The sequence below is a fragment of the Schizosaccharomyces octosporus genome (assembly GCF_000150505.1).
Source record: "Schizosaccharomyces octosporus yFS286 unplaced genomic scaffold supercont6.2, whole genome shotgun sequence".
Taxonomy (NCBI): domain Eukaryota; kingdom Fungi; phylum Ascomycota; class Schizosaccharomycetes; order Schizosaccharomycetales; family Schizosaccharomycetaceae; genus Schizosaccharomyces; species Schizosaccharomyces octosporus.
This window is the reverse complement of record NW_013185620.1, coordinates 2,372,814-2,398,090: the sequence shown is the minus strand read 5'-3', so window position 1 is coordinate 2,398,090 and position 25,277 is coordinate 2,372,814. Positions and strand designations below refer to the sequence as shown.

Sequence of the window (25,277 nt, the reverse complement as noted above, 5' to 3'; positions counted from 1 at the left end):
AAATGTGCTTTAAATATTATAAAACAGATCGGTCAAGTAGTATGATGAGTGTTATTATATTGTTCTACTGAGAAAAACATTTAAAGCGACAATACTTTATATGATCAAATGAATATTGTCTTCTGTTTCTGACCTTTCTCTTCTGTGGTTAAGGTGCGGTTTCTGCTAAGATAGATATTAGGGGTACTGGACTTCTACCATAAACAAACTACATGTATCTACCGATCGCTCTTTGCAAATAGATACCCTACTCATCTTTTGATTCATTAACTGAATAAATACTAACTTTGATTTCAAATTATATAATGGGGCAAAAAGATACGTTTGACCTTGATTTGAACTCGAAAATTAGTTCGTCTGCAAATGAAAAGTTTGATGCCTATTTGAAGCGACATGGACTTATAGAACCTAATCAATTTCAACCGCGTCGACTTAACGATGCACTTGAGGATCGTATGGGAGAACTGAAGCTTACAAGCAGTCCTGTCGCAAAGGAAAACTATGTGGATAAAAGTCCTCAGAAATCACCGAGCAAGATTCCAATAGCTTCTCCAAATCCCGTTGCAGTTGAGCGATCGAAAGAGCGATTGCATGGTAGTTCAAGATTATTTGATTCGATTAATCAAGCACCAGGTTGGAATATGGGGACTATGAACCTTTCGATGGAGGAATTGGAGAAAATATCAAGACCAAAAGTCAAAAGGATGGCGACTATATGTCAAATGTTTTTTCTTGATAATTATTTTGAACAGTTGCATTATTTACATTCTAGAAAGCAAAGATTGCACCTTTTTGAGCAACAACTTGCAAAGGAACCCACTAATGTACGAAATGAATTAGAAAAGCGTTACAACGGTCGTGAACGTGTATATCTACGAAAACGTCGTACTCGTATAAGTCATGGTGATTTTCAAACGATTACCCAAGTGGGTCAAGGTGGTTACGGATCGGTTTGGTTAGCAAGGAAGAGAGATACGAAGGAAATTGTTGCTTTAAAAATAATGAACAAATCGGTTTTGCTGAAAATGGATGAAATTCGTCATGTACTTACGGAAAGAGATATTCTTACAAGTGCAAACTCAGAGTGGCTAGTAAGGTTATTATATGCTTTTCAAGATTTATCGAATATATATTTGGCTATGGAGTTCGTACCAGGAGGTGATTTTAGAACATTGTTGAGTAACAGCGGGGTTTTAAGAGATCATCATGCTAAGTTTTATGCTACGGAGATGTTTTTGGCAATTGATGCATTGCATAAACTAGGATATATCCATCGAGATCTAAAACCCGAAAACTTTTTAGTTGGCGCTTCTGGACATATCAAACTTACTGACTTTGGACTTAGTTCCGGTATAATCAGTAAGCAAAAGATTGAAAGCATGAAGATACGACTTCAGGATGTGAACAACGTAGCAGTTCCTGAAAGAAGTATGCGTGAGCGTCGTCAAGTGTTCCGCTCACTTTTGGCTCAGGATCCTGTGTATGCTCATTCGGTGGTCGGATCGCCTGACTACATGGCACCAGAAGTTTTGCGAGGGGAAAACTATGATTACTCGGTGGACTATTGGTCGCTTGGGTGTATTTTGTATGAATGCCTCTCTGGGTTTCCTCCGTTTTCGGGTTCAAATGTCAATGAAACATGGTCCAATTTAAAGAATTGGAAAAAATGTTTTCAACGCCCACATTATGATGATCCCCGAGATTTAGAATTTAACTGGAAAGACGAAGCTTGGGACTTCGTTACTCATTGCATCACTAGCCCTGCCTATCGTTACCGTTCTTTGAATCAGGTAAAACAACATCCATATTTTGCTCAAATTAAGTGGGAGAACGTGCGTGAATCATATCGACCTCCATTTATTCCTGATTTGAACTCGGAGATTGACGCTGGGTACTTTGACGACTTTACGAACGAAAATGATATGTCCAAATATAAAGAAGTTCATGACAAACAAGCGGCAATTGCTCGTATGTCAAATACATTTAATAAACCCAAACGAAATGCTTTTATTGGGTTTACCTTCAAACATCAGAAAAACAACCATCCCATTCCTTCTGCCGGTGTCCCTTCTTTGTCGGGTTCTGCTTTTGGAACACTTTTGTAAATTACCTTTGAAGTGTCATTAATTTGGAGAAGGCATATTCTGGGAACATAAATTTATAAAGCGATGATTTGCTTGAATTATTAATGGAGCCGGATTTTATGAGTGTTATGCCCGTATTTAAAATGATGTGACGATTTATCTTGGAAGTTTTGGAACCCACTTTGCGATATCATGTTTGGATACATGATTGCATATGGTTTGTTTTGAACATCAACTTTTTTATTGCATGTGAATCAAACAAATTCAATTACACGTTTTGCTTTTATTCACTTTTGAAATTTATTTTTTAATACATATATACATATAACTTGAATTAATCCTAGGAAAACAGAAGAAAATGAAAATGCAAACACACGAAAATGAAATAAAATATTTTGAAGATTTTCAAAAGTGAATTGATCGTTGTTTATATATTAATGAGTATTTTATTTATAAAGAAAGTATGGAACTCTTCAAATAATGAAAAAGACAAAATCGTTTTCAATGCCTATACTGGTGTGGAGCATCAAAAAGCTGAGTTTGTTGAAGAGGACCAGCACAACAGTGCGTTTTTTAAAATTCTGTGCAGAGTGAAGAATATCCCACAAACTACTATTCATACACAGAAGAAAACAAAACAAAAGAAATATTAAATCTTCCAAACTGCATGAAATACTTCTAGATACAATTCCTTGGTACTTTTCGTTTTCAGCGGCGCAGCGTATCACTATTCGCCAGCCCTCTTGGATTGGGATTTGATTGGTTTGTTTCCAACTAGTAAGTACAGCTATTATACTGTTCACTTCAATTGCTATTTACCAACTTGTATTATATCCTGTATGCAAGGCTTCCTAAATTCAAGGAACCAGCCAAATCATGAAAAGCGGGCTGAAGGACCGCGACCCGGTGCAAGAGCAGAGGGATTGCCTACTATGTTTCGGGCAAAAGGCAATGCCAGCTCAGCTGGATCGTCGCTATTGTTTCGTCCGACATCAAGATATCCTACCTTGAACAAGGATCCAACGCCGCCGATAGAGAACAATGTAGCCAAACGGTTCGATGTGACAAGAGGTGTTTCCCCAAACCAGAAAAAGGCAGTGAAACGAACGTTAGTAAATCCTGCGCAAGCAGCGGGATCTGGTGAAGCATTGAAGAGCAATGAAGAGGAACCTAAGGTTTCGTCTAAAGGCAAAACGAGAGTAACAGATCCTGAAGTTACTGCAATTCCCCAGGTACAAGTTAATAATAGGGTGGCCTTTCAGAATTCAGAAACTTCTTCTCCTAGTAAAATTAAGACCAACACGAACTTGGAGACTGCAAGACAAGATGTCCCAATGAAGATCATACGACCTGCTCCCAAAATAGTAAAACCAAGATTCAATCCTCAAGATTCTCAAGAGCCTAAAACGAAGGAGAAGTTTATGCCTCCTCCCCGAGTCAATTCCATTTCTCGACCCACACGTCGAGTGAGTTACATACCTTATGGTGGTTTTGACAGTTTTTTGGACAATTATTATGATGATGATCAAACAATTTCCAGAGATGATATTTTAGAAGAGAATGAAATCTCCGAAGGACATTCGGAGCCGGATGAAGATTCAAATTTAGATGCCGCTTCGTATACTCCGTCTAACGCATCTTCTGATGCAGAACCCAATGTTCAATCCTTCGCTGAGCTATCTCAATTTAGAAGTCTGCCAAATGAAGCTTCGAAATCTCATGAGCCAGGCTTAAGCGATGAAAAGCCCGAGTCGAGTTCTAAGCTCATGAAATCTCAGAATTTACATAATAAAAACAAGAAAGCACCATTTCCTCAACCTCGCTACCCCAGTACCCAAAGCACTATGGTACCCTTCACCTCTGAACCGATCCGTTCTATGCCTCCAAGTCTTTCGAATGAGCAGCAAGATGTATCACGACGAGGCCCCGTTCGTCTTAAACAAAACCCTTCTCCTATAAAATCAAGCGCTCCCAATACATCAAGTTCAGAAATTCGAAATAATCCACCTTCTCCCGTTCCCACTGCTCGAGCGGAAAGCGTGCCTGTCGGCAATTCCAGGATGACTTCTCAAGGTCCACTAAATAGAATTGGCGTGAATGATAACAATTCCAATCCAACGGTCAATACAAAAGAAATGGAAGATATCTTTAGTGGGATGTCTATCAACAATTCGTCTTCTCCTGCTGTCTTAGAAATGGATAGTTCCGAAGTAGACAATGATGCTATACCTTGTCATCCTGATGATAAGCTTTTAATTCCTCCTCCGAAAAACGTTTCACACGCTGATGTGATGGTAGCGGAGCAGAATTTTCGGAAAGCTAGAGTTGCAAATCCGATAGAAGAAGTTGAATTAGCAAAGTTATACTTGGATGCTCTTGAAACATTAGAAAATAAATCCTCTTCGGTGCCTGATCCAGCTACTTATAATACAAGGATGTCGGTCTATCGGAGGAGAGCAATTGAAATATTAAAGAAACATGCGTTTCCTAATAAGACCCAAGATTCAGTTGCTGAAGCTCTCTTTTTGATTGGTCAGTTTTACAGTCAGGGTGTGTTGGGATTCCCGCGTGATGCACAAAAAGCGTTTGAGCTTTATGGCCTATCTTCAAAGAAAGGCCATTCGCTTGGTACCTATCGAGCTGCCGTATGCCTTCAAACAGGTATCGGTGTGAGACCAGACGCTCGCAAGAGTGTGCTTTTATATAAAAAAGCAGCCGAAATGGATATTGTCGAGGCGATGTTTCGAATGGGATTGATTTACTTGAACGGTTTGTTAAATCAAAAAATAGATGTACCTCTTGGTTTACAATATTTAGAACGCGCTTGTGAAACAAGAAGACCCGAAGCAGTGCGTGCAATGTACGAATTAGCCAAGATTTACGAACAGACCAAACGCTTTAATGTTTCGGTATCTTCAGAAAGAAAGTTTGAACTTTACAAGCTATCTGCTTCCTATGGCTTGGCTGCAGCTCAATGCAAATTGGGAGAATGCTTTGAGCATGGATTGTTGGATTGTGTTCCTGAACCAAGGCGGAGTATTTTTTGGTATACGAGAGCTGCCGAACAAGATTACGGTGAAGCAGAGTTAGGTTTATCTGGATGGTACTTGACGGGAGCAGAAGATATCCTACCTAAAAATAATGAAGAAGCGCTCCTTTGGGCGCATAAAGCTGCTGTTAAAGGTCTTGCTCAAGCCCAGTTTGCAGTGGGTTTTATGATGGAACATGGCATTGGCATCACTGCTGATCCTGCCGCTGCTCATAATTGGTATATAAGAGCCGCAAAGCAAGGATTTGTGAAGGCTCAGAAACGCTTAGAAGAACAATCGCTGTCTACTAAAAAATCACAGCCAAAGAAAAGTAGCAAAAAGCAAGACGAACAATGTATCGTAATGTGAATGGTTTTGCCGCACACACTTGCTTATTAGCTTGAATCTTGCATGTTAACAATACCAAAGGATGGTATTCTTGTTCGCGTCTGCTTATGTAAATTATTTTTAATCTTCATTTTTTCGATTTTTTTTTTAATTCTTCACTTTCGTTCCCAGGTTCATCCTCCATTATTGTCTTACCCCGGTGGACTAATTGATCTTTCTCATTTGAAAATTATGTTTTTGTTTTAACAGCATTTAATGACCTTTTTTGCTCATTGTTTTATATACAGTATGTACTTATTTGACAGTTTTAGAATAGATTTCAGAATAAGATGAAAACCCTAAAACCATTATATGCAACTCCAGAGAAACAAATTACAATTGAATTAGTATTGCAAATACAAATTATTGGTAATTCTTTTTATTGAATTCATTATAAATACCGGTGAGAATCAAAGAATCTTTGGTCGTTCGGTTTCTTAAAATAAAAGCATAGAAAGAACAAAGTATACTGAAATCTATACTAAGTCATTATCTCGTTTCGACTAACAAAAGTAGCGTTCAAACATCAACAGGAGAGGAGTAGCATACTCTTCCATGCAAAATACTTCATATTGAATCAGTCATTCAATTTGAGTATCATGATGCAAGTAATGGAAGAGATTAAGAATAAAGGATGGACTTAAAATAAGAAAAGAAAAACGAAAGCGTACTCGTAGGGAGTTAAATGCATAAATAGATGCACAATGAAATCAGAACGAGAAAAATAGATATGACAAACTTGATTGAAAGGATAGCAAAAAGAGAAATCAAAAGCAACAGGTTTCAATGCGGCTCTCTTGATTCCTTTTTAAAACTCGCCACATACAAGTTTTCTTCAACAATAAAAGGACAAAGTTTTTAATAAGCAATGCAATTTCTGTACCGCGAACGGTTGAAAGAAAAAGGGTAGGTCTTGCATTCAAAAGAAATATTCCGAAGTAAGAGAAACCAGCAGAAAGCCTCAAACAAGAGTTAACCAGGCAACATTAAATCCATTGCGAGATAAAACACATATGCGTAAAATGTCATGATCAAAGAAATACGGAATATGACCTTCCTAGAACCCTTGACTATGGTAAGTTTTACTCAAGTAAAACTTATCAAGCGAGATTTTGCTTTTGTTTCTCTGTTTCAGAATTTGCTTTGATGCGCTTTTGTTGATAGTTATACACGTAAATCCGCGATAATTGAACACCGCCGACAACAGCCAAAAAGAAGTTGACAGTAGCGTTAAAATAATTTTTAGGACGGATAACCAAAGACCACCGAGTCCAGATTGCACCAGTCGCGGCCAAAGCACCGTACTGGCGAGTAGAAAGGTATTGAGGTGCGCGGGTATAGTCACTGATACCTGACAATACCAGAGTCCATTTCATAGCAGGAGCCCAAAAATGGACTGTTTTAGGGCCAGCTGGATGATTCCAAAACCTCGAAAATTTTGCACGAAACATTATATACCGGTAAAAGAAAACTCAAACTTTAGAGAAACAATGGCGGAAGAGAAAAGCTTTGTGGGTTTTCTAACCTAACCTTTCAATAGACGATTGAGAAAAAGCAAAGTCACAAGGAAAAGTCTGTAATTATTATCAAGTTTCACGTATTCGAGGACGAGATGTACAGAATAGAGCGTGACAACTAAAAAAATAAGGTATGCTAGGATTTACGAGCAGGCTTTTAGTCGTAAAGAGCAAAAAAAAATATTTTTAAATTGAAAATATTCTGGGAGAGGAAAGGTGAAATTTTTGTGGTTAAAATATTTTCCAAGTCGTGTGAAATCTCCAACTTAGATGAGAATAATGATGACACAGCACTGCTGATCTTCCACAATATAAGAAATGAAAACCTCAAATGTAGGCGGAGGATTGGTTAACGCAATGAAAAGAAAGGCTTGGATGATTTTGTATGTAACGAAAGCCGGCGAATCAAACAAAAGATGCAATTTTTAGGTCGTCGATGATACGTTCACTAATCGTTCCAATGTAACCCTCTTTTTAAACGAGCTCCAATATTACGTACTGTATAAAGCTGGTTAAGCTTGTAAACTCTTGCGATCTCCAACAACGAAGTCGAAAAATATGTAAACTTTGACTTTTAACGAGTTTAGTTATCCACGTAACTATTTCGTAAGAAAAATAAAAAAAAAAGAAAATAATGTTAATTCCATAAACAAATGTTACTAACCATTCAAATGGAATGTTAGTAATTGTTTTTAATTAATATTCACTTGAATATAATGGAAGGATGTTAAAATAAAATAAAATAAAACAGGGTTGGAAAGAAGAAGAAGGCAAAAAAGATATTGAGTTAGATCGGTTTATTTATATGGAACCCGTAGTGTCAAGACAAAAAATAAAAAATATGAGTAGAAAAGAACCAGTATCTCGCCCTAAATATCGTCGAATGATAGAAAAACGCGTCGATTGGTAAAAAGAGCAAAGGCTGGCTTACACTCTTCTGGCAACAAACAGCTAATTAGAAAACTGTTTAATTTTTTTTGTTTTCTTTTTTATTACGCGTATAATTCCGGAATTAGCATTTCTAATTCTGGTAGTAGGTAAACGGAAGGAAGGTGGAGCGAGAGAAGGTTATTTAAACAAAGTGCATTCAATGAAATGCAGGCTCCCAGAAACAAGCGATCCAAAAAATTGTTTCTGATATAAGAACAGTAATAGAAAAGAAACATATCCTATGGAATTTCAATGAGAAGGCAGTTGAAATTCAAAAAGTACATACTAAAGAGGTAGTGAATACGCTATTAAGTATCATGCTCGAATATGTTACTTATGTAAATAAACATGCAAATGATGAAAAGAAAAATAAAAAAAAAAGAGATTTAAAAGCAATGAGTATTTTAGATCTTCTTTGAATTTAAATATAGTAAACTTCCAAAGCATGTTTATTCCGTAAGGATGACTTTGAATGTTGTTTTTGAATAGACAAGGGTGTTCAATTTACTGAAAAAGAGCTTGCAGCTGCTTGAAAAATGAAGAAAAACCGAAGAATACCAAAAAAATTTTTTAACTCTTTTTTTTTTGTTTTTTTTTTAAAAAAAAAAAGTAGTTACTCTGTCGACCGTACTGCACCTGTTTTGTTGTTTAAGCACTTAACAATGTACTGTAGAAGGATGTGAAACTTGTAGAGGAATTAAGATACTTTTTGAAGTTAATATTGTAAAGTTTTATTCTTTTTTTATTTTTATTTATTATTTTTTATTTTATGGCTGAGTGGGTTGATCGATTGTTGCTTACCTACTTTTGATGGAATTTCTGCTGCTACCGTCGTACATTCTTTTCGCTATTGACATATCTGGTTCAATTGCGGTTTGCTAAACCCATGTACCCGGTTTTCGGTATTAATTTCTTGTTTTCATATTAATAAAAACCTTTTCTGAGAGTTTAGAACACTTTTCTACTCTGTTTATCAGGTTCTGTTCGTTTATTCCCGCGTCAGTTAATTCCACATTCATTCCCTACTTTTTATATCTTGATTCGTTATCATACACAAGAGAGATAGAATAATGGCTTTCCGGTCTCCTCTTCGCCGATTTGACTTCTTTCAAAAGACCGTAGAAGACGCTCGTATCAAAACTGCCAGTGGTGGTCTTATTACGCTGCTATCCTCAGGTATCATTCTTATTGTCATCCTTTTAGAATGGATTCAGTACCGTAAGGTGGTCGTTGTTCCAGAAATTGTCGTAAATCCGTCGCACGGTGAACGTATGGAAATCAACTTCAACGTCACATTTCCAAAGATTCCTTGCCAGCTTTTGGGCGTGGATGTTTTAGATATTAGCGGAGAATTCCAACAAGATGTCCAACATTCGGTCTCTAAAACCAGGTTGTCTCCTGACGGAGAAGTTATTTCTGTAGACGATTTGCAGCCGAATAGTCCGGAGAACGAAGATGATCCTCTAAATAGTACTCCAGAAGAACAAAAATGTGGTGATTGTTACGGAGCTGCCGCTTTTTCCTCTTCTGAAACTCCTGGGTGTTGTAATACGTGTAACGCTGTACGCGAAGCATATGGTCGAGCTAATTGGGCTATTGGTGATGTTGATGCATTCAAACAATGCCAAGAAGAGAATTACAAAGAAAATTACGAATCTCAAAAAGTAGAGGGCTGTAATCTGGCAGGTCAATTATTCGTAAACCGTATGGCCGGTAACTTTCACATTGCCCCTGGTCGTTCGTCCCAAAAAGGTATGCATCATGTACACGATACGAATGACTTCTCCCGAGAAAAGGACTTGCATGATATGAGCCATATAATTCATGAATTAAGCTTTGGCCCTCCTCTTGATCCTTCTATCGCTACAAAAAATCCTTTAGACAATATGGTAAAAAAAATCAACAGCCCTGACTACAGATACGAGTATTTTATTAAATGCGTGTCTCATCAGTTTGTCTTTTTAAAATCAAATATGGAAACCATTGATACAAATCGCTACGCCGTGACAGAGCATGAACGACCAATTCATGGCGGCCGAGAAGAGAAGGTTCCCTCTCACATTAATGTAAGAGGTGGCGTTCCTGGTGTTTGGTTCCACATCGATATTAGTCCAATGCGAGTTATTCACCGTCAGTTCCGAGGAAATACCCTAGGCGGATTTCTGACAAATGTTCTCTCTCTTTTAGGTGGATGTGTTACTTTAGCAACCTTTATTGACCGTGGTTACTATGAATCCAAAAAGATGAAAAAAACATGAGTGATTCGTACTTACAAACCGAAAGCTGGGACCGAAAAGAGTTCCTCAATGTAGAAATTTAAAGGACTTAATATGTCTCGAACGCTATTGTTTATTTTCCCCTTGGGAAGAGGAATCAATGTCTTCTGCATATTACATGCTATTTTAAAATTCTCCTTTATTCCTCCCATAGAGATTTACTTACATACTCACTAACTAGGAAGCACTTGGTGAGATGCTGTAAATAGAAATTTAAACGACATATACATGTCTCTAGACATTCTATCATGAGTATGAGTTGAATGAAATATAAATTATGAAACCGTATAATCTCGTAAGAGTAGGGAATTCATTGAGGTTTTTCATCTTCCATGTATTCAGCTTGAACGAAAAGATCTCAACTATATTCTAATTAAATACACTACATTTTACTTAAGAACGATCAACCTCCTGTTCAGTAATCAATCTTTTCTCTTGTTTTTCAGGACTAAACGATTTGTGAACCGCGCATTTACAGTAGTGCATTAAAACTCCCTAATACCTGTTAATATAACAACCTTCGTAATATTTAAGCTTATATTATTATAGCTTTCTTTTGTATGTTAAACAACACCTCAAAGGAATTCTCCTTCCGAGTACACTGACCTTTTTGCTCAGCGTTAAAGCAGTCATAACAAAAGTGCTTAAAAAACCAATTGTTTGAAAAAAAAGTAAAGATTGTAGTAAGGAAGTGACTCTGGGTTGACTGATCATCTTTGGAATCATCCCATTCTTCTGTGGTTTTCTCTTCTTTTTGTTTCACGTAGCGACTGATTCAATATAAATTGCAGAACCTTTCCTCTGGTGAACAAAGAAACTATATTTAATATTGGAACGATTGATTTGAATATCTTTATTCTTATTCTGAAACTTTCCGGATGTATCGTTTTTATTGAACAATTTGAATCTGTCGTGTCATTGCTATTGTCAAACAAGTGCTATAATTTATTCTTATTTCCATTCTTTTAAAAAATCTCTTTAATCATCTAATTTATATATAGATTATATTGTCTTATTTGTGAACTTATAATGGAGTCAGGAAAAAAGCCATGCATCAGTATTCTTTGCATTGGGAACCCAGCTATTACTACTTTGCTAGGCTGGAGACTTCAACAAAGTACATCGGCTACTTGTCAGGAAACGATTTTATTCTTTAATATCCCTGATGCTCCTATTTCTCCACTTACGATTCATTCTAAGCCCTTTGGTGTCCGAAAATATCGACCAACATTTTCTGCGAACAAAATCATTGATCTTGCAAATGAAGGTAAAGTTTTCGATTACATCCTTGTTTCTATCAAGCCTTGCCCTCATTCGTTTAATCTGCCGTCGGTCATTGAGCCGGTGGTCACAAAAGGACATACTTGTATTGTCTACAACACCACTGGATCAATTGGGATCGAGGAAACTTTCTTTAACCACTTTCCAGAAAATCCTGTTTATCCCTTTTCATTTCACTCAGGAATTGTCCAAAGAGATGTCAATGAATTTCATCACGGAGAAAACACCCCTCTATACTTAGGAAAATACGGAAATTCTAGAGATAATGATAAATTAGAACTTCTCTCTAGCATTTTGAGTAGTGGTGGAGTTATGTGCGAGATAGTGGATTCACTTATTCTATTTCAATTAGATGACTTAGCTTTCCCTATTTCCCTGTTTCCCTTGACCGTCTTAATGCAAAATCCGAACGCAGCTAAACTTTTGCAGCAACAGGAGGTTCTTAGCCTCCACAAATGGATTTTACTAGAGTTAGATTCCATTGCTAACGTTTTTGATGGATCTATTGACATCAAAAGGGTTTCAAAGCAGCGGGAGTCGTTCCTAGGATATGCGTCAGCAAACCCCATGTACAAGGAATATATACAGCATAAACCCATGGAATATGTATCAAGCTTGCGGTACTTGGTTCAGTTAGCTGCTAATCATGATATTAAAGTCCCTTATATGCATACCTTAAGCATTTTACTTTCGAATATTCAGCCTCCAGCATTACTAGCAAATCATCGTGTTCCTTCTGATTTGCCAACTCGGCCTACCACAGTCCCTTTGAAAAATAAGGGAACTAACAGTTTGAGGCATCCCCAGCCAATTACGATGTCTGCAGACAGGCTCAATTCGATGCCTACCCCACGCTCATCGACGGCAACGTTTACGGAAGCTCAGAAGGGTCATATTGGTGCAGTTCCACCATCACCGGCGAACACCTTGAAGGCACGTGCAATGTCTTCAGACAACATGGATATGCTTTCACTTACAAATCGCCGTTCCCGTCGTTCCCTTCACTCTTCGTCACTTGTCCAAATTCAGCAATCTTTAAAGAAGTCGTTTGATGGATTGGGAAACTCTTATGACCATCGATTTTCTCGTAAGGTCTTACCAAACCAAAGTCCTGGTAACCATAAGACACGCATAATGGGTGAAGGTAAAGAAGCACTATCCCAGACTCCTTCATCGTCTGGATCTCCTAGAGCAGGCTATTATAATGATACAGAGCCATCAACACCATCGGCAACTTACGGAGCAGGCATGTCTCGACCGAACTCAAATTCTGCAAACTCGCAACATGAAGATGTGGAAGGTGAATCTGACTATTTTACCATTATGAATCATCCTAAGAACGAGACTAATTCTCGAAAAAAATCTATGCAGTCGGAAACCTCTATGATGACAGTAATACCTTCTGCAGTGCGTCGTTTTCCGTTGACTCGAAAGAGTACTCATGTAAAATCCTAAGGGATTCTATACATAGTTCGAAATTAACCATGATCTTTGCGGCTTTCTTTTTTTTTCTTTCTTTTTTTCGATTTCTTCTCTTTCTTTTGTATGACGATTTTGCAAAAAATTCACGCTTTTATGCCAACAAATAAAGGAAAATGTGACATTTATTTAAAAACCAACTCAATGAAGGTGTATGCTGCTTATCCTTTAATGTGTTAATCATTAATCTGGCATTATTATCTCGATCCTGATTTTATGCCAATTGAAACGTTTACCGAATTATATTCTCTCATTCTTTCTTTTTTCATTTATGCATTACATTAGATTTACTACTTTATGTAGGCTTCCTTAAAATACTAAAAAGCGCATTTATTTCTTCTTAATGATATAATTCTCCTTGCTTAGCTTTTCTTTACAGTCTTCAAACGATTGTTCTCTTGCTCAGTACGGTTATTTAAATTAATAATTGATAAATATAGAATTCTCATCTGTTGCTTTTTTATTTTTTACATGAGAAGAGCTCTCGAAGTTACATGAATTGACCTTCCTTTGTTGTATACTACATTTGCGTTTTCCTCCAAGATTCCACATATATTTCCTCTTGATTTTCGTACATGCTTTGATTTTATATATCCATTTTTATTGAAAACACAACGACAACGAAATAGCTCTTGCTGAGAGAGAGCCTATAGAAACAATTCCTCAATATTTGTTTATATAACGTAGAAGCTCTTTTCATTATGTAAAAGAAAGATAAAGAGTTAGTTCATTCGGTTTCAGAAACCCTAAATTACAATAGCGTTGCGCCGTCCGATATAAGGGGCTAGTAGCGCTTACGTTTTATATGACTAAAAATTGCTGCAGTGTCGCTTTCTACCTTTAACTACATTCACTCAGTCGGACAATACTGGTTTTGTTAATTGGAGAGCGATATATAATCACTTTATAAAGTATTCTTCTAAAACAAGTAAAAATAGTTTCAGTAGACGCGCTGAAAGAATTGATAGAACAACGAAGTTCACCCAGGTATAGACAAACCGTGAAAGTCACTAGATAGACGATAATGGCCGAATTTATTCGTACACAGATTTTTGGTACATGTTTTGAAATCACTACGCGTTACAGCGATCTGCAGCCGATTGGCATGGGTGCCTTCGGATTAGTTTGTTCAGCAAAGGATCAGCTTACGGGAATGAATGTCGCCGTGAAGAAGATCATGAAGCCGTTCAGTACACCAGTTTTAGCTAAAAGAACATATCGAGAACTAAAGCTTTTGAAACACCTTCGTCATGAAAATGTCATTAGTTTAAGTGATATTTTCATTTCTCCGTTTGAGGACATATATTTTATTACAGAATTACTGGGTACAGATCTTCACCGATTGCTGACTTCGAGACCGTTAGAAACGCAATTTATTCAGTATTTCCTATACCAAATTCTACGAGGACTGAAATTCGTACATTCGGCAGGTGTAATCCATAGGGATTTGAAGCCTAGTAATATTTTGATTAATGAAAACTGCGATCTAAAAATTTGCGACTTCGGCCTTGCCCGTATACAAGATCCTCAAATGACTGGTTATGTTTCTACTCGGTATTACCGTGCTCCAGAGATTATGCTTACGTGGCAAAAATACAACGTTGAAGTAGATATTTGGAGTGCTGGATGTATTTTCGCAGAGATGATAGAAGGAAAACCTTTGTTCCCTGGCCGCGATCATGTTAACCAATTTTCCATTATCACTGAACTCTTAGGCACTCCACCTATGGAAGTTATCGAGACCATTTGTAGCAAGAATACTTTACGCTTTGTCCAGTCTCTCCCTAAAAAAGAAAAGGTTCCCTTTGCAGAAAAATTTAAGAATGCCGACCCTGCTGCCGTGGACTTATTAGAAAAGATGCTTGTCTTTGACCCCCGTAAGCGTATAAGTGCGGCTGATGCTTTAGCCCACGAATATCTCGCTCCTTACCATGATCCTACGGATGAACCCGTCGCAGATGAAATTTTCGATTGGTCTTTCCAAGACAGCGATTTACCTGTTGAGACCTGGAAGGTAATGATGTATTCCGAAGTGTTATCATTTCATAATCTCGATAATGACCAACAAGCATGAAGTCGTGCTTGATGGTTTAGGGTTTCCTTGAGCTATTAATCGGTTATTTAGTTTCGGAATGTATACTTCGGCTGATTCATTCTCAAATTTACCCTCCGTGTTTCTTAGGATATCGCGTGTATTATCTTGCTGATTGGTACGTTTGGATCACGTTCATCGCTTTTATTCTGTTTTAAAAAGGCTACTTTTTATTTATCTCTTATCATGTGTATGTAGTTTTTATATATGCCTTTTCATGGAGTTGTCAATGACAAACCGTCATTAAGAAAAGGTTCATTTATGATTTATCCTTGCGATAGTCCTTTGTTCTTAAAAGGAATGTATCAAGTGGTAGTTTTATGGATTAGAGGATTTATAGATCTTTGCATTATAGTTCTTCGAACTCCTACAATGGCAAAGTGTTGTTAAGTCGGGTTTGCGAATAAAATTAATGGTATTTAATACTAGTAAACATTCGTTGTTTGATCTGACTGTATGTTTTCATGTATATTACTTGTAATTAATAGTCTGGAGATACATTTTCTAATGTCAACACTTGGTTTTTGTGCCACTAGAACACAGACTAAAATACAATACAAAAATAAACAATTCATTAAACTGAAACGAATGGTTCATAAATTAGGACGCGAAAGCTCTAAACATGAAATAATCATTATAAAACTGCATAAAACGAAGAAAGCGTATAAAGAACTCATAACTTTTACGACAATTCATAGACAGAATAACCTAGGGAAGGAATTAGGCAACTGTAATTTTAAACGAAGGTGCCGCGAAACTCATGGATTAATGGAAATCGTGAAGATAAAAAAAAAGAACATGACATAGCGGGATTGTAAGTTCTTAAAAACAAAGGATCTGGAGAAACACAGAAGAAGACTATATTGTTGGTTCTTTTTCTTCAACTATGGAATCCAAAAGTTCCTTTGAATCATGGATATCACGAATAACATGGGAACCTGCCTGAGGTTCAGGTAAAGGTTCATCGTTTTCAACCAATTGGATGGTATATTTCCAACCGAAATCCCTTGCCCCAACTATATTTCCGTAAGAATCATCAAAAAAGATACAGTTTTCCTTCTTAGTGACGCCTGCATCCTCCATAACACGCGCATACATTTCGGGCATGGGTTTGGCAACTAAATCTTTGGCATCATAGTCACAATAAGTAACTCCGTGAAAGCAGTCGGCAATCCCTAAAAGAGCCAATACACGGGTGGCATGTACTACGTAGGCGTTGGTAAATATCCAGAGTTTGTATTTTTGACGAAGCTCAAGCAGCATGTCGCGTAAGCGATCATCTCGTTTGATTACCTTTTCGAGAGGAAGTGATTGATCCACGCGTTTGTCATAGTCGACAGCGTCGATTTGATGATGAAGGACAAGACCACGAATAGCAATACCGTAATGACGATAATAGATTTCCCGCAAACGTTCTGCCTCATCCTGAGGAACGCCTAACTTGTCTGAAAAGTAGGCGGTGATCCGAGAAGCCATCATATCATGAATGGCGTATGATTTAGGATATAAGCAGTTATCCAAGTCGAAAAAGACGACTTTCTTTTCGAAAGTCATCGTGGTGCGCAAAGAAAACAGAACCTTAGAAGCAAATAAAAAGAAATATGTTTTGTACTTGAATAAAACAAGATAATCCCTAGAAACAACTAACGAGGAGCGTTCAGGAAACAATCACGTTGATATCAAGGTATATACAAAAATTTTTTTTATGCACTAATAGTAACAAGATCTAATAGTCCAAATGAATAAAAGAAAGAAGCAGTTTTCTTTTTCTACGAAATCACAAAAGTTAAATCAAGAATGAATTAATGGACGCAGGTAAGTAATCCTGAGTCAAGAAATAACACAAGGTGATGACTATACACGTCGAACAAAAAGGAAATCGGGGGAATGAAATCAAACAAATTTAATGCTGAAAAAATAAAAGCTAAATTCCTCTAATCTCAAAATAAACCCGCAAAACAATCGTACAACAGAATCTACCTTTGGTGTTGGTAGAATTGAAGTGTCATAGTTGCGTCTCAATTTATACTGAAGTCATTCGCCGATATATACTCTTCTGCAACTATTTCAAAATAACGAGGTCAAACGAGATAGCTATCTTTCGGGGAATTTGTTCAAAGACAGTGTTGGATGAAAAAGAAAGAAACGAAGGTGGAGAGGTCAACAGAGTAATAGAAGTTATTCGATACGAATTCTCGCATTTGCATGTTTCAGAGGAGATCGAAGTGTTCTTCTTAGAGTCCACGGCATATGGTAAGATCACTTTCCAAGGAAGGATGACGAGGAGATTGGAGACCGTAATTTCGCCAAACGAGTTTTGAGGAATAAAGCTCGAAATTACGGATCCATCGAAAAGAACAGACTATATAGAGATCTATACTAAGCCAGAAGCTAGTCTAGCCTGGTAAAAATGCAAAGAAAGTCCTTCTTGGGTTGATACGAAAAGTCGGTAGATGTCTTTTATGAATGTACGTAACGAAAACAGAGCTCAATTAAAGAATTCAAAGTCAAAATCAAAAAGAAATAGAAAAAGGTCAAACGTCCTTGTTTTACTTCGTGTTGTCTTGTCTTGGATGGGTACAAGTCGAGGTGAAATCCCTTTAAAATAAGTAGGTTGAATTAGGTATAGTATAATAAAAGAGGCTTGATTAAAAAGTTGGTAGCAAAGATTCGTATTACCAGTGGATTTGCCTGTCTTACTCAACGTCGAACATAATGACGACTGAGAGTTCGGTGTGCAGTTTCCAAAGCCTTTCCTTTTAAGGAATTCCTTCTATAAAAAGCAAAAGCAGAAATTTGTCACTCATTTCCTTTCATCTCGTTTTTTTTTTTTTTTTTTTTTTTTTTTGCTTTTGTCTTTTTTCTCTGGTGGAACAGAGACTTGCCCTTAAATCTTCGTTGCTAGAACGTTCAGAAGACGTTGACTTAGCAAACATTCTTCGTTGTGAATCTGTATTTAATTTCCCAAGCTTTTCTAACCTTTTTAACTTTGTAGTTTTCGTTTTCTTTGTTGGATTCGCCATTTCACAACAAACTAGCTACTTCTTGATAATTACGATTCTTCAGTTTTCTGTTCTTCTTTTGAGTTTGTTTCTAGAAAACTCTTGTCAGATTTTTTCATTTTCTTCATTTTAATGATAGTCTTTACAACAACTTCTAGGACGGTCGAAGAATTGCGGGAATTCATACATTCGTTTTCCAGCCCAAGCTCAACGAAGGTAATCAAGGGACTGGGGAAAGTATTAGCTTTTTATAACGATTCCTCAGCAGAGCGGTTGGCTCTTCATACTCTTCAATACACCACCTTGCCATCGGGTACCCCAATTGACTGTCACTATGTACCGGACGTATCGGCAAAGGATCCTTCCCTCATGCAAAGCTCCAGTTTGAAAGTACCAAAATCTGAGAAAAATTGGCTTATCAGTCCTCCTGGATCTCCTCCGTTGGGATGGACACCTATACAGGAAGAATCCCCAAACTCCGATTACCTTGCCCACGACCTTCAACTTCGACTTGACCAACTTGGAAACAGCATTATTGAGAATGCCGATACAGGTCCCCGTATTGTTATATCTGATGCAGACTCTTCTCGTTCCTCCCCCCAGGCTAATTGAATCTCGTTTCATCATTGCCCAAAAAATTAATTATTTATTATCATCACTCCCCGTGTCCCACTCTTTGTTGTACAACACATGTTCTATCCATGAATGAATCAGTTGTCTTTTTCTGCTTGGATTACACTGTTTCTTTCTGTCTCTCGAGCCCTTTTAACGCGACGCACATTGGAAAATCGCTACAAATCTAACGGTTTTTTTTTTTTTTTTTTTTTTTTTTCAGGATTTCTTTCTCTTTTAAATTATAAAAAAGGAAAAGGATCAAAAGAATACAAGGTAAGAAAATCATTTTCGTATGAGAAAGTATAGATTATATTAAATGCCTTCTATGAAAACCTGCATTTCCTATCCCCTTTCATTATCTTCATGAAAAGCCATTAATACCCATATATAAAAATTCATGTAATCTATGGAAACATAAGTATCCGGCTTTGCTACATCCACCTGCTGTTTAGACAGCATGCCAATAAAATATTATAAACATATATGTGTATGTCTTCGTAAATAAACGCAAAGAACACTGAACGCATGCTGATATAAATATTCATAAGCGGAAGTATAGGAATAGAAATGGCTTCATCTCTTTTACAACCCTGTTTATTATTTAATGAACGAATGGTAAAAATAATGAAACACCAAGAAATGATGCGCAGTACAAAAAATGGACAACTAAAATTTCTTCAATTATAATGAAAATAAAAACGTAAAATAAAGAGAATTGAAATTGAGGCATGCTCGGAAAAAGGTAGTAAAAGTCATACGTGGAAAAAAGTAAAAGAAGGAATTAAAAAACACATGGGAGTTCGATGGAGATAATAAAAGTAAATCTAACTCCCATAACTTCTCCTGTTTGTTTAAACAAAGCAGATTTACATTGAAGCAAATGGAGTCCAAAGGTTGTTCCAAACAAGCATAAGGATTCTAAGAAGACCGTTACAAATGATGATTAAAGAGAGAATAAACATATAAAAAGGAGGATATATCCCATAAAACAAGCATCAATGGCTAAACAATAGGCCAATCCGTTACCATAACATAAATTAGCCAAAGAACAAAAATTATCGGCATTGGTTAATCCCATTAAAGTAAAAACCAGATTGTTTCACTGAGAGAAATATTTCACCCTAAGTTAGAAACAATGCAGTCGTGATGAAAACAAACACTTTAAATGTAATTGTTCTCACTCAACATCTTTAATGATAGAACTTTGTTCCAAAGCAGATAGAATATCTTTTCGGTTTGCCAAAGCCTTTCTCGCTTCTGCGTAGGACATCCACATTCTGTGCCGCTTTCCCATTTCAGGATAATAGTCTTCTAGTCGTTCCACAACAACCTCAAAGTACTCACATTCTGCTCGGGGAGGAATCATTAACTTCTCAATGGAGGTAATTTCTTGTTCTGCTTGAGTGGCCAATGTTGTACTGGAAGTTTCATTGTCGGTCTGTCGCTGCCGAGCATTCACAATTTGTTGTTCCAAATACTTCTTCCGTCGATCGACTGTATCCGTTGGTCGATCATCCTTAAAACAACCTAACGACCGCGTAATCTTTCCAATTAGCCCTCCTTCCTCCCATCCTTCGCGTAAAGCTGCTTGTTGAACTGACTCGTCTGCTTCCCAACCACCTTTTGGTACAACCCAGCACGGTAACTTCTTCGCAGATGAGACCATTAATACCTTTTGTTTATCCGCCGAAAGCGCTATAACACCAGCAGCGAGCCTCGCCCCTGTAAGCGGGTTGAACCGATTTTTGCTTCTACCTTCACGCGAAGTCATCGAACGGTTCACTGCCGTATGTAAATGATCCGGCTCCATTAACATCTTCTATTCAATTCAGATTCTTATGAAAAGATTCAATTCCATACAAAAGTCGGTAAAATCTGAAAAGGCCAATCAAATTTTTTTTTTTGCTGTCAAAAAAAATTCGAGAAAAAAAACCAAGAATACCCTAGGGACCCAGAGTTAAATCCCAATGTTCCCAACAGAACAAATAACTTTGTTATTTAACAAAGTTAGAGGTAATCTCCTCTAAATGTCAGAAAGACTACGAAACGCGATATGTGGCACTCGACAAATTCCAGCGCTCGTGTGGACAAGCATTTTGGAATACCGAGTCCTAACGACAGATAAGCCTGTGTTGTTATTCAAGTAAAGATTTATTATATTATTTAAAACGATAAATGCCTTTTTGATAGAAATACTGGAAAATAAACAGGGTAAAATAAAATATACCTGTTTATGCTAAATATGATTTAAATTTCAAAATTGATTATATATTTTCAGCTGAAGCTAATATATAAGGATCCGACGAAGAGAGATGCTAAATTATGTCTTAATAAATCGTATGGAGCAGAAAATCCCAGAGAATCGATGAATTTAATCATCGAAATTTGGCCTTCATTTACAAATGGATTAATTGTGAAGAGATGGTTTCCGAAAAATTGACACTCTCCTATTCGATGAGACAAAAGAAGTAAAATGAACGATTGCATAAGGTACCAACAATGAAGAATTAAATGTGACTTATAGGAAGATACTAGCTTTCATCTCCTCATCTCCTCTAAAAAGAAAGATTGGAAAGAAGGGAAGAGCTTAGAAGGAACAATATTTAGATTTAATACCAATATTACATCTCGTCATGTTTCAATCCATGGTCCTGTTTTCTAAGTATGCTTGGCTAGATGCCTTTGATCATGCATTCCCTAAAAATAAAACATAAAAAGTCACCTCTTTGTTCCTATGGAGCTCTCAAGTGGTGTTGAGAATTTTGGATCTATGTTCGGCTTTTAAGAACACCCGCCGTTGTTTTGAGCAGTGGATTCAGCTTCTTCAAAAAATAGTGATCAACCTTGTGGAAGGAAAAACAGCAATTATTCATTTCCATAATGACAGTCGCATCTTTGAAAAAACACATTTCCTTAGAGTTTAACAGCTGCGAAGGAAGAGGAAACTTGGACCAAAAAACTCTACGGAGAGAAAGTAAATTCATTTCAAGGAATGGATAATAAGTAAGAACAGATCCATTCATTTGGACGTCCTAAAGCGTTCGACTGATGGGCTTTTGAGTTGTATCACACGAAAATAGAACGATGTCTGAAAGATTTACTTACCTTATTACCTTTATGAAGATTTCAAACCTAATCTGTCAAGAGATCGAATGTCTGACGGATTCTACTAAAGTATGTAACGAGTACTTCTCCAGGATCAATTCAAAAACAGCGATTCATTTTTACAAAAACAACAAGGTCTATTTTTCTTCATAAATGAATTACTATTTCTTCTTCATTTTCGTCAATAGCAAAACGATTAAGCAAATATTTTCGTAGATACGTGATGGCTTTCTCTGTGTTTACTTGGTGAATTTGGTGTAAGACAGTAAGTATGGTCCACATAACTTGCTACCTTCTCCTTTGATACATTATTGGTGATTGAAAGCCAATTTTTAGCATTTACAGTGTTTATCACATTTCGTTCATGATAAGTTACAAATCTGCTGGCTTATAGCACACTGTCTTTTCGACAAAATTTTAGGATACCATTACTTAACTATTAGAAGACGAACGCTTATAATTGATTCCAATTCATATCACTCATTAATAAAAGAGGAACTTAATTCGAGAAAGTCAAGCGTCAATTGTTCAGTACTTTCTTGAGAGAATTCCTAACCTCTTTGGTAACAAGTCAGCTCTCAAAAGGCCTTTTAAAAGGTTTATTATAATCAAATAAAAAAAAAATGAGCCGATGGATTCGACGTCCTCTTCCACGTCCAGCTGATGAGGAAGAAATGGCAGGTCTCACAACAGAACCACCGAGTCATGGTAGTATACTGACGATTCCGACTCTTAACTATCAAAATTCAGATGGATCTAGTTTTCAGGTGTCTGAAACGGACGAAGATGAGAAAGAGTTCAGGCATCTTGTTCCTTCTTCAGAAGCTCACTCCATAGATGATTTTATTATTGATGACTATATCAGAGGAGAAGAAGAAGAAGATGCATCTGCGCCTTTTGAAGGGTATACCGCGCAACCAAATCCGATTAGTTCGTATGATCGGAATACGGCGAGTCAAAGTGCTCAGCAACAATCAAATCATGGCTCTCGCTTAAGAAGGAAAAAGACAATTCAAAGAGTTGAACTCTTTCGAGGTAATTTGGTCTTGGATTGTCCTGTTCCCAAGAAGCTCATTGCTAGTCTACCTCAACAGCAAGATCGGGAATTTTCTTACATTCGTTACAGTGCTGCAACTTGTGAGCCTCAAGATTTTGTCAAAAATTTATTTACGTTGCGACAACCATTATTCGCGCAGCCTAGAAAGACGGAAATTTGCATAGCCATTACTATCTACAATGAAGACGAAATCTTATTTGCACGCACGATGCATAGCATTATGAAGAACATTTCCTATCTTTGTTCAAAAAGGAGCTCTCCTGTATGGGGAGTAGATGCTTGGAAAAAGGTGGTTGTATGTATAATTGCCGATGGCCGAACCAAAATACATCCAAAGACTCTAGCATACTTGGCATCCATCGGTGTTTATCAAGACGGAATTGCTAAAAACAAAGTCAATGAAAAGGAAGTTACCTCCCACATATACGAGTATACCACTCAATTATCCATCGATCCTAATCTGAAGTTCAAGGGCTCTGAAAAAGGTATAGTACCAGTTCAAATGATTTTCTGCTTAAAAGAACAAAATAAGAAAAAAATTAATTCACATCGATGGTTTTTTCAAGCTCTTTGTCCTGTCCTCCAACCAACCGTTTGCATTTTGCTAGATGCCGGCACACGGCCAGGAGATCAGTCGATATACCATCTTTGGAAATCATTTGATATAAACCAAAGAGTTGCTGGTGCATGCGGTGAAGTCGTAGTAATGAAGGGAAAATATGGATCTGGCTTGTTTAATCCGTTAGTTGCCATCCAAAACTTTGAGTACAAAATGAGTAATCTACTCGATAAGCCTCTGGAAAGTATATTTGGCTTTATTTCTGTACTACCAGGAGCCTTTAGTGCTTACCGGTATGAAGCTCTTCTGAACGATGATAACGGCAATGGCCCATTAGAAAGTTATTTTCGAGGAGAGTTACAAGATGGTGAATGCTCTGGGATCTTTGAAGCAAACATGTATTTAGCAGAAGACCGTGTGCTTTGTTTTGAATTAGTATCCAAGCATAATCAAGCTTGGACATTGCATTATGTGAAATCTGCATATGCCGACACAGATGTCCCCGATCGTGTACCCGAATTTCTGTTACAAAGGAGACGTTGGTTGAATGGAAGCTTTTTCGCTGCTATTCATTCCATTGTACATTATTATCGGATTTTTCAGAGCACTCACACTTTTGGTCGGAAAGTTTTATTGATAGTTGAGTTTCTCTATCTTTTTCTACATATGTTGTATTCATGGTTCAATGTTGGTAATTTCTTTATCATCTTCTATGTCTTAACGTCCAGTGTGGCTCCAAAAGAAGCAAAGTTTCCCCCAGGTGCTGTACTTGCAAAAATAGTAAACTGGATTTATGGCGCTTTATTGATCCCTTGTTTTATCTTGGCGCTAGGAAATCGCCCACATGGCTCTAAGATCTTTTATACTACAATGATAGTTTTGTATGCTATGTTGATGTGTTATTTATTGTTCTGTTCTGCCTGGATATCATATCGTGGGATTGTTCATGCGATGGAGGTTGCAAAAGACCAAGATTCTTCCGTTGGATATGCTTTAGCCAACAACTCGATATTTATTAACATAGTGGTGTCATTATGTACTACCTATGGAATGTATGCGCTTGTTTCTTTAATTTCATGCGATCCTTGGCATATGCTGACATCGTTTTTTCAATACTTGCTTCTGTCACCTATATACACCAATCTATTGAGCGTTTATGCATTTTGTAATACGCATGATGTATCTTGGGGTACTAAAGGAGACCATACCGTTTCCAATGACTTGGGTACAGCCAAAAAAGATCATAGAGGATCTGTGGTTGAGATTGCCATTCCAACAAATGAGTCTGACATAGATGAGAATTACGAAAAGGCTGTTCGTTTACTAGCAAGTCCAATTGACGAAACTATTTTGTCTAAAGATGGCTCAATAAAAACGCAGGATTTTTTTAAAAACTTTAGAACCGTCGTGGTATTGGCTTGGATTTTTTCCAACCTTGCCCTAGTTGCTGTCGTAATAAACTTGAATCAGACAAGTGGGATTTCGATTACTGAGAATAAAACAAGTTATTATTTAGTGTTTCTGTAAGTGATTTTTCTTTGGCTAGCGTTACTAACAAATTATTAGTTTCTGGAGCATTCTTGCATTTTCAGCTGTCCGTTTTATTGGATGTATTGTGTATTTATTTTTACGAATTGTTACAGGGGAATAACTTCTTATAGTAAAGAAGTTGTCCATGTCTTCCTTTATTGCAAAATCGTATAATGGGTTGAATCTCAGCCCAAGTTATTGTATAATAATAATAATTTTATGTTTTATAATGTATTTACCACTTTCATTTGTCTTCTCTTCTCATTTATCCATTTCTTTAGTTAAAGCTCTCGAAAAACAGCATACTCTGTAAATACTGGGATTTAAAGTTATA

General features: G+C 37.0%; 10 protein-coding genes across 10 annotated transcripts; 7 read left to right on the top strand and 3 right to left on the bottom strand.

Annotated features, from left to right (window-relative positions):
* Positions 1-152: 152 nt before the first annotated feature.
* Positions 153-2,500, top strand: SOCG_00505 (AGC/NDR protein kinase Sid2). Its single transcript, XM_013162925.1, has one exon. The coding sequence runs from the start codon at positions 306-308 to the stop codon at positions 2,103-2,105; it is 1,800 nt and encodes a 599-aa protein (XP_013018379.1). The 5' UTR covers positions 153-305; the 3' UTR covers positions 2,106-2,500.
* On the top strand, positions 2,467-5,825 carry SOCG_00504 (chitin synthase regulatory factor Chr3). Its single transcript, XM_013162924.1, has one exon. It carries the CDS (start codon positions 2,924-2,926, stop codon positions 5,480-5,482), a length of 2,559 nt encoding a protein of 852 aa, XP_013018378.1. The 5' UTR covers positions 2,467-2,923; the 3' UTR covers positions 5,483-5,825.
* SOCG_00503 (uncharacterized protein) lies at positions 5,809-7,239 on the bottom strand. The gene has a single exon (XM_013162923.1). It carries the CDS (start codon positions 6,949-6,951, stop codon positions 6,601-6,603), a length of 351 nt encoding a protein of 116 aa, XP_013018377.1. The 5' UTR covers positions 6,952-7,239; the 3' UTR covers positions 5,809-6,600.
* Positions 7,240-8,566: 1,327 nt separating this feature from the next.
* SOCG_00502 (COPII-coated vesicle component Erv46) lies at positions 8,567-10,511 on the top strand. The gene has a single exon (XM_013162922.1). The coding sequence runs from the start codon at positions 9,018-9,020 to the stop codon at positions 10,203-10,205; it is 1,188 nt and encodes a 395-aa protein (XP_013018376.1). The 5' UTR covers positions 8,567-9,017; the 3' UTR covers positions 10,206-10,511.
* A 276-nt stretch (positions 10,512-10,787) lies between these two features.
* On the top strand, positions 10,788-13,396 carry SOCG_00501 (oxidoreductase). The gene has a single exon (XM_013162921.1). The coding sequence runs from the start codon at positions 11,253-11,255 to the stop codon at positions 12,957-12,959; it is 1,707 nt and encodes a 568-aa protein (XP_013018375.1). The 5' UTR covers positions 10,788-11,252; the 3' UTR covers positions 12,960-13,396.
* Positions 13,397-13,787: 391 nt separating this feature from the next.
* SOCG_00500 (CMGC/MAPK/P38 protein kinase Sty1) lies at positions 13,788-15,509 on the top strand. The gene has a single exon (XM_013162920.1). The coding sequence runs from the start codon at positions 14,008-14,010 to the stop codon at positions 15,055-15,057; it is 1,050 nt and encodes a 349-aa protein (XP_013018374.1). The 5' UTR covers positions 13,788-14,007; the 3' UTR covers positions 15,058-15,509.
* An 82-nt stretch (positions 15,510-15,591) lies between these two features.
* On the bottom strand, positions 15,592-18,905 carry SOCG_00499 (pyrimidine 5'-nucleotidase). The gene has a single exon (XM_013162919.1). The coding sequence runs from the start codon at positions 16,627-16,629 to the stop codon at positions 15,934-15,936; it is 696 nt and encodes a 231-aa protein (XP_013018373.1). The 5' UTR covers positions 16,630-18,905; the 3' UTR covers positions 15,592-15,933.
* On the top strand, positions 17,912-18,853 carry SOCG_00498 (calcipressin). The gene has a single exon (XM_013162918.1). It carries the CDS (start codon positions 18,210-18,212, stop codon positions 18,687-18,689), a length of 480 nt encoding a protein of 159 aa, XP_013018372.1. The 5' UTR covers positions 17,912-18,209; the 3' UTR covers positions 18,690-18,853.
* A 62-nt stretch (positions 18,906-18,967) lies between the features above and the next one.
* On the bottom strand, positions 18,968-20,776 carry SOCG_00497 (diadenosine 5',5'''-p1,p6-hexaphosphate hydrolase Aps1). Its single transcript, XM_013162917.1, has one exon. The coding sequence runs from the start codon at positions 20,506-20,508 to the stop codon at positions 19,870-19,872; it is 639 nt and encodes a 212-aa protein (XP_013018371.1). The 5' UTR covers positions 20,509-20,776; the 3' UTR covers positions 18,968-19,869.
* A 94-nt stretch (positions 20,777-20,870) lies between these two features.
* Positions 20,871-25,183, top strand: SOCG_00496 (chitin synthase I). Its single transcript, XM_013162916.1, has 2 exons — positions 20,871-24,936; positions 24,980-25,183. The coding sequence occupies exons 1-2, from the start codon at positions 22,421-22,423 to the stop codon at positions 25,062-25,064; spliced, it is 2,601 nt and encodes an 866-aa protein (XP_013018370.1). The 5' UTR covers positions 20,871-22,420; the 3' UTR covers positions 25,065-25,183.
* Positions 25,184-25,277: the final 94 nt, after the last annotated feature.

Bases quoted from the DNA above. Each gene is read 5' to 3' on its own strand.
- SOCG_00505 (XM_013162925.1), top strand. From the start codon at position 306: ATGGGGCAAAAAGATACGTTTGACCTTGATTTGAACTCGAAAATTAGT.
- SOCG_00497 (XM_013162917.1), bottom strand. From the start codon at position 20,508: ATGTTAATGGAGCCGGATCATTTACATACGGCAGTGAACCGTTCGATG.
- SOCG_00499 (XM_013162919.1), bottom strand. From the start codon at position 16,629: ATGACTTTCGAAAAGAAAGTCGTCTTTTTCGACTTGGATAACTGCTTA.
- SOCG_00498 (XM_013162918.1), top strand. From the start codon at position 18,210: ATGATAGTCTTTACAACAACTTCTAGGACGGTCGAAGAATTGCGGGAA.
- SOCG_00500 (XM_013162920.1), top strand. From the start codon at position 14,008: ATGGCCGAATTTATTCGTACACAGATTTTTGGTACATGTTTTGAAATC.
- SOCG_00501 (XM_013162921.1), top strand. From the start codon at position 11,253: ATGGAGTCAGGAAAAAAGCCATGCATCAGTATTCTTTGCATTGGGAAC.
- SOCG_00502 (XM_013162922.1), top strand. From the start codon at position 9,018: ATGGCTTTCCGGTCTCCTCTTCGCCGATTTGACTTCTTTCAAAAGACC.
- SOCG_00504 (XM_013162924.1), top strand. From the start codon at position 2,924: ATGCAAGGCTTCCTAAATTCAAGGAACCAGCCAAATCATGAAAAGCGG.
- SOCG_00496 (XM_013162916.1), top strand. From the start codon at position 22,421: ATGAGCCGATGGATTCGACGTCCTCTTCCACGTCCAGCTGATGAGGAA. The intron at 24,937-24,979 runs GTAAGTGATTTT...ACAAATTATTAG, and splicing joins AGTTATTATTTAGTGTTTCT to TTTCTGGAGCATTCTTGCAT.
- SOCG_00503 (XM_013162923.1), bottom strand. From the start codon at position 6,951: ATGTTTCGTGCAAAATTTTCGAGGTTTTGGAATCATCCAGCTGGCCCT.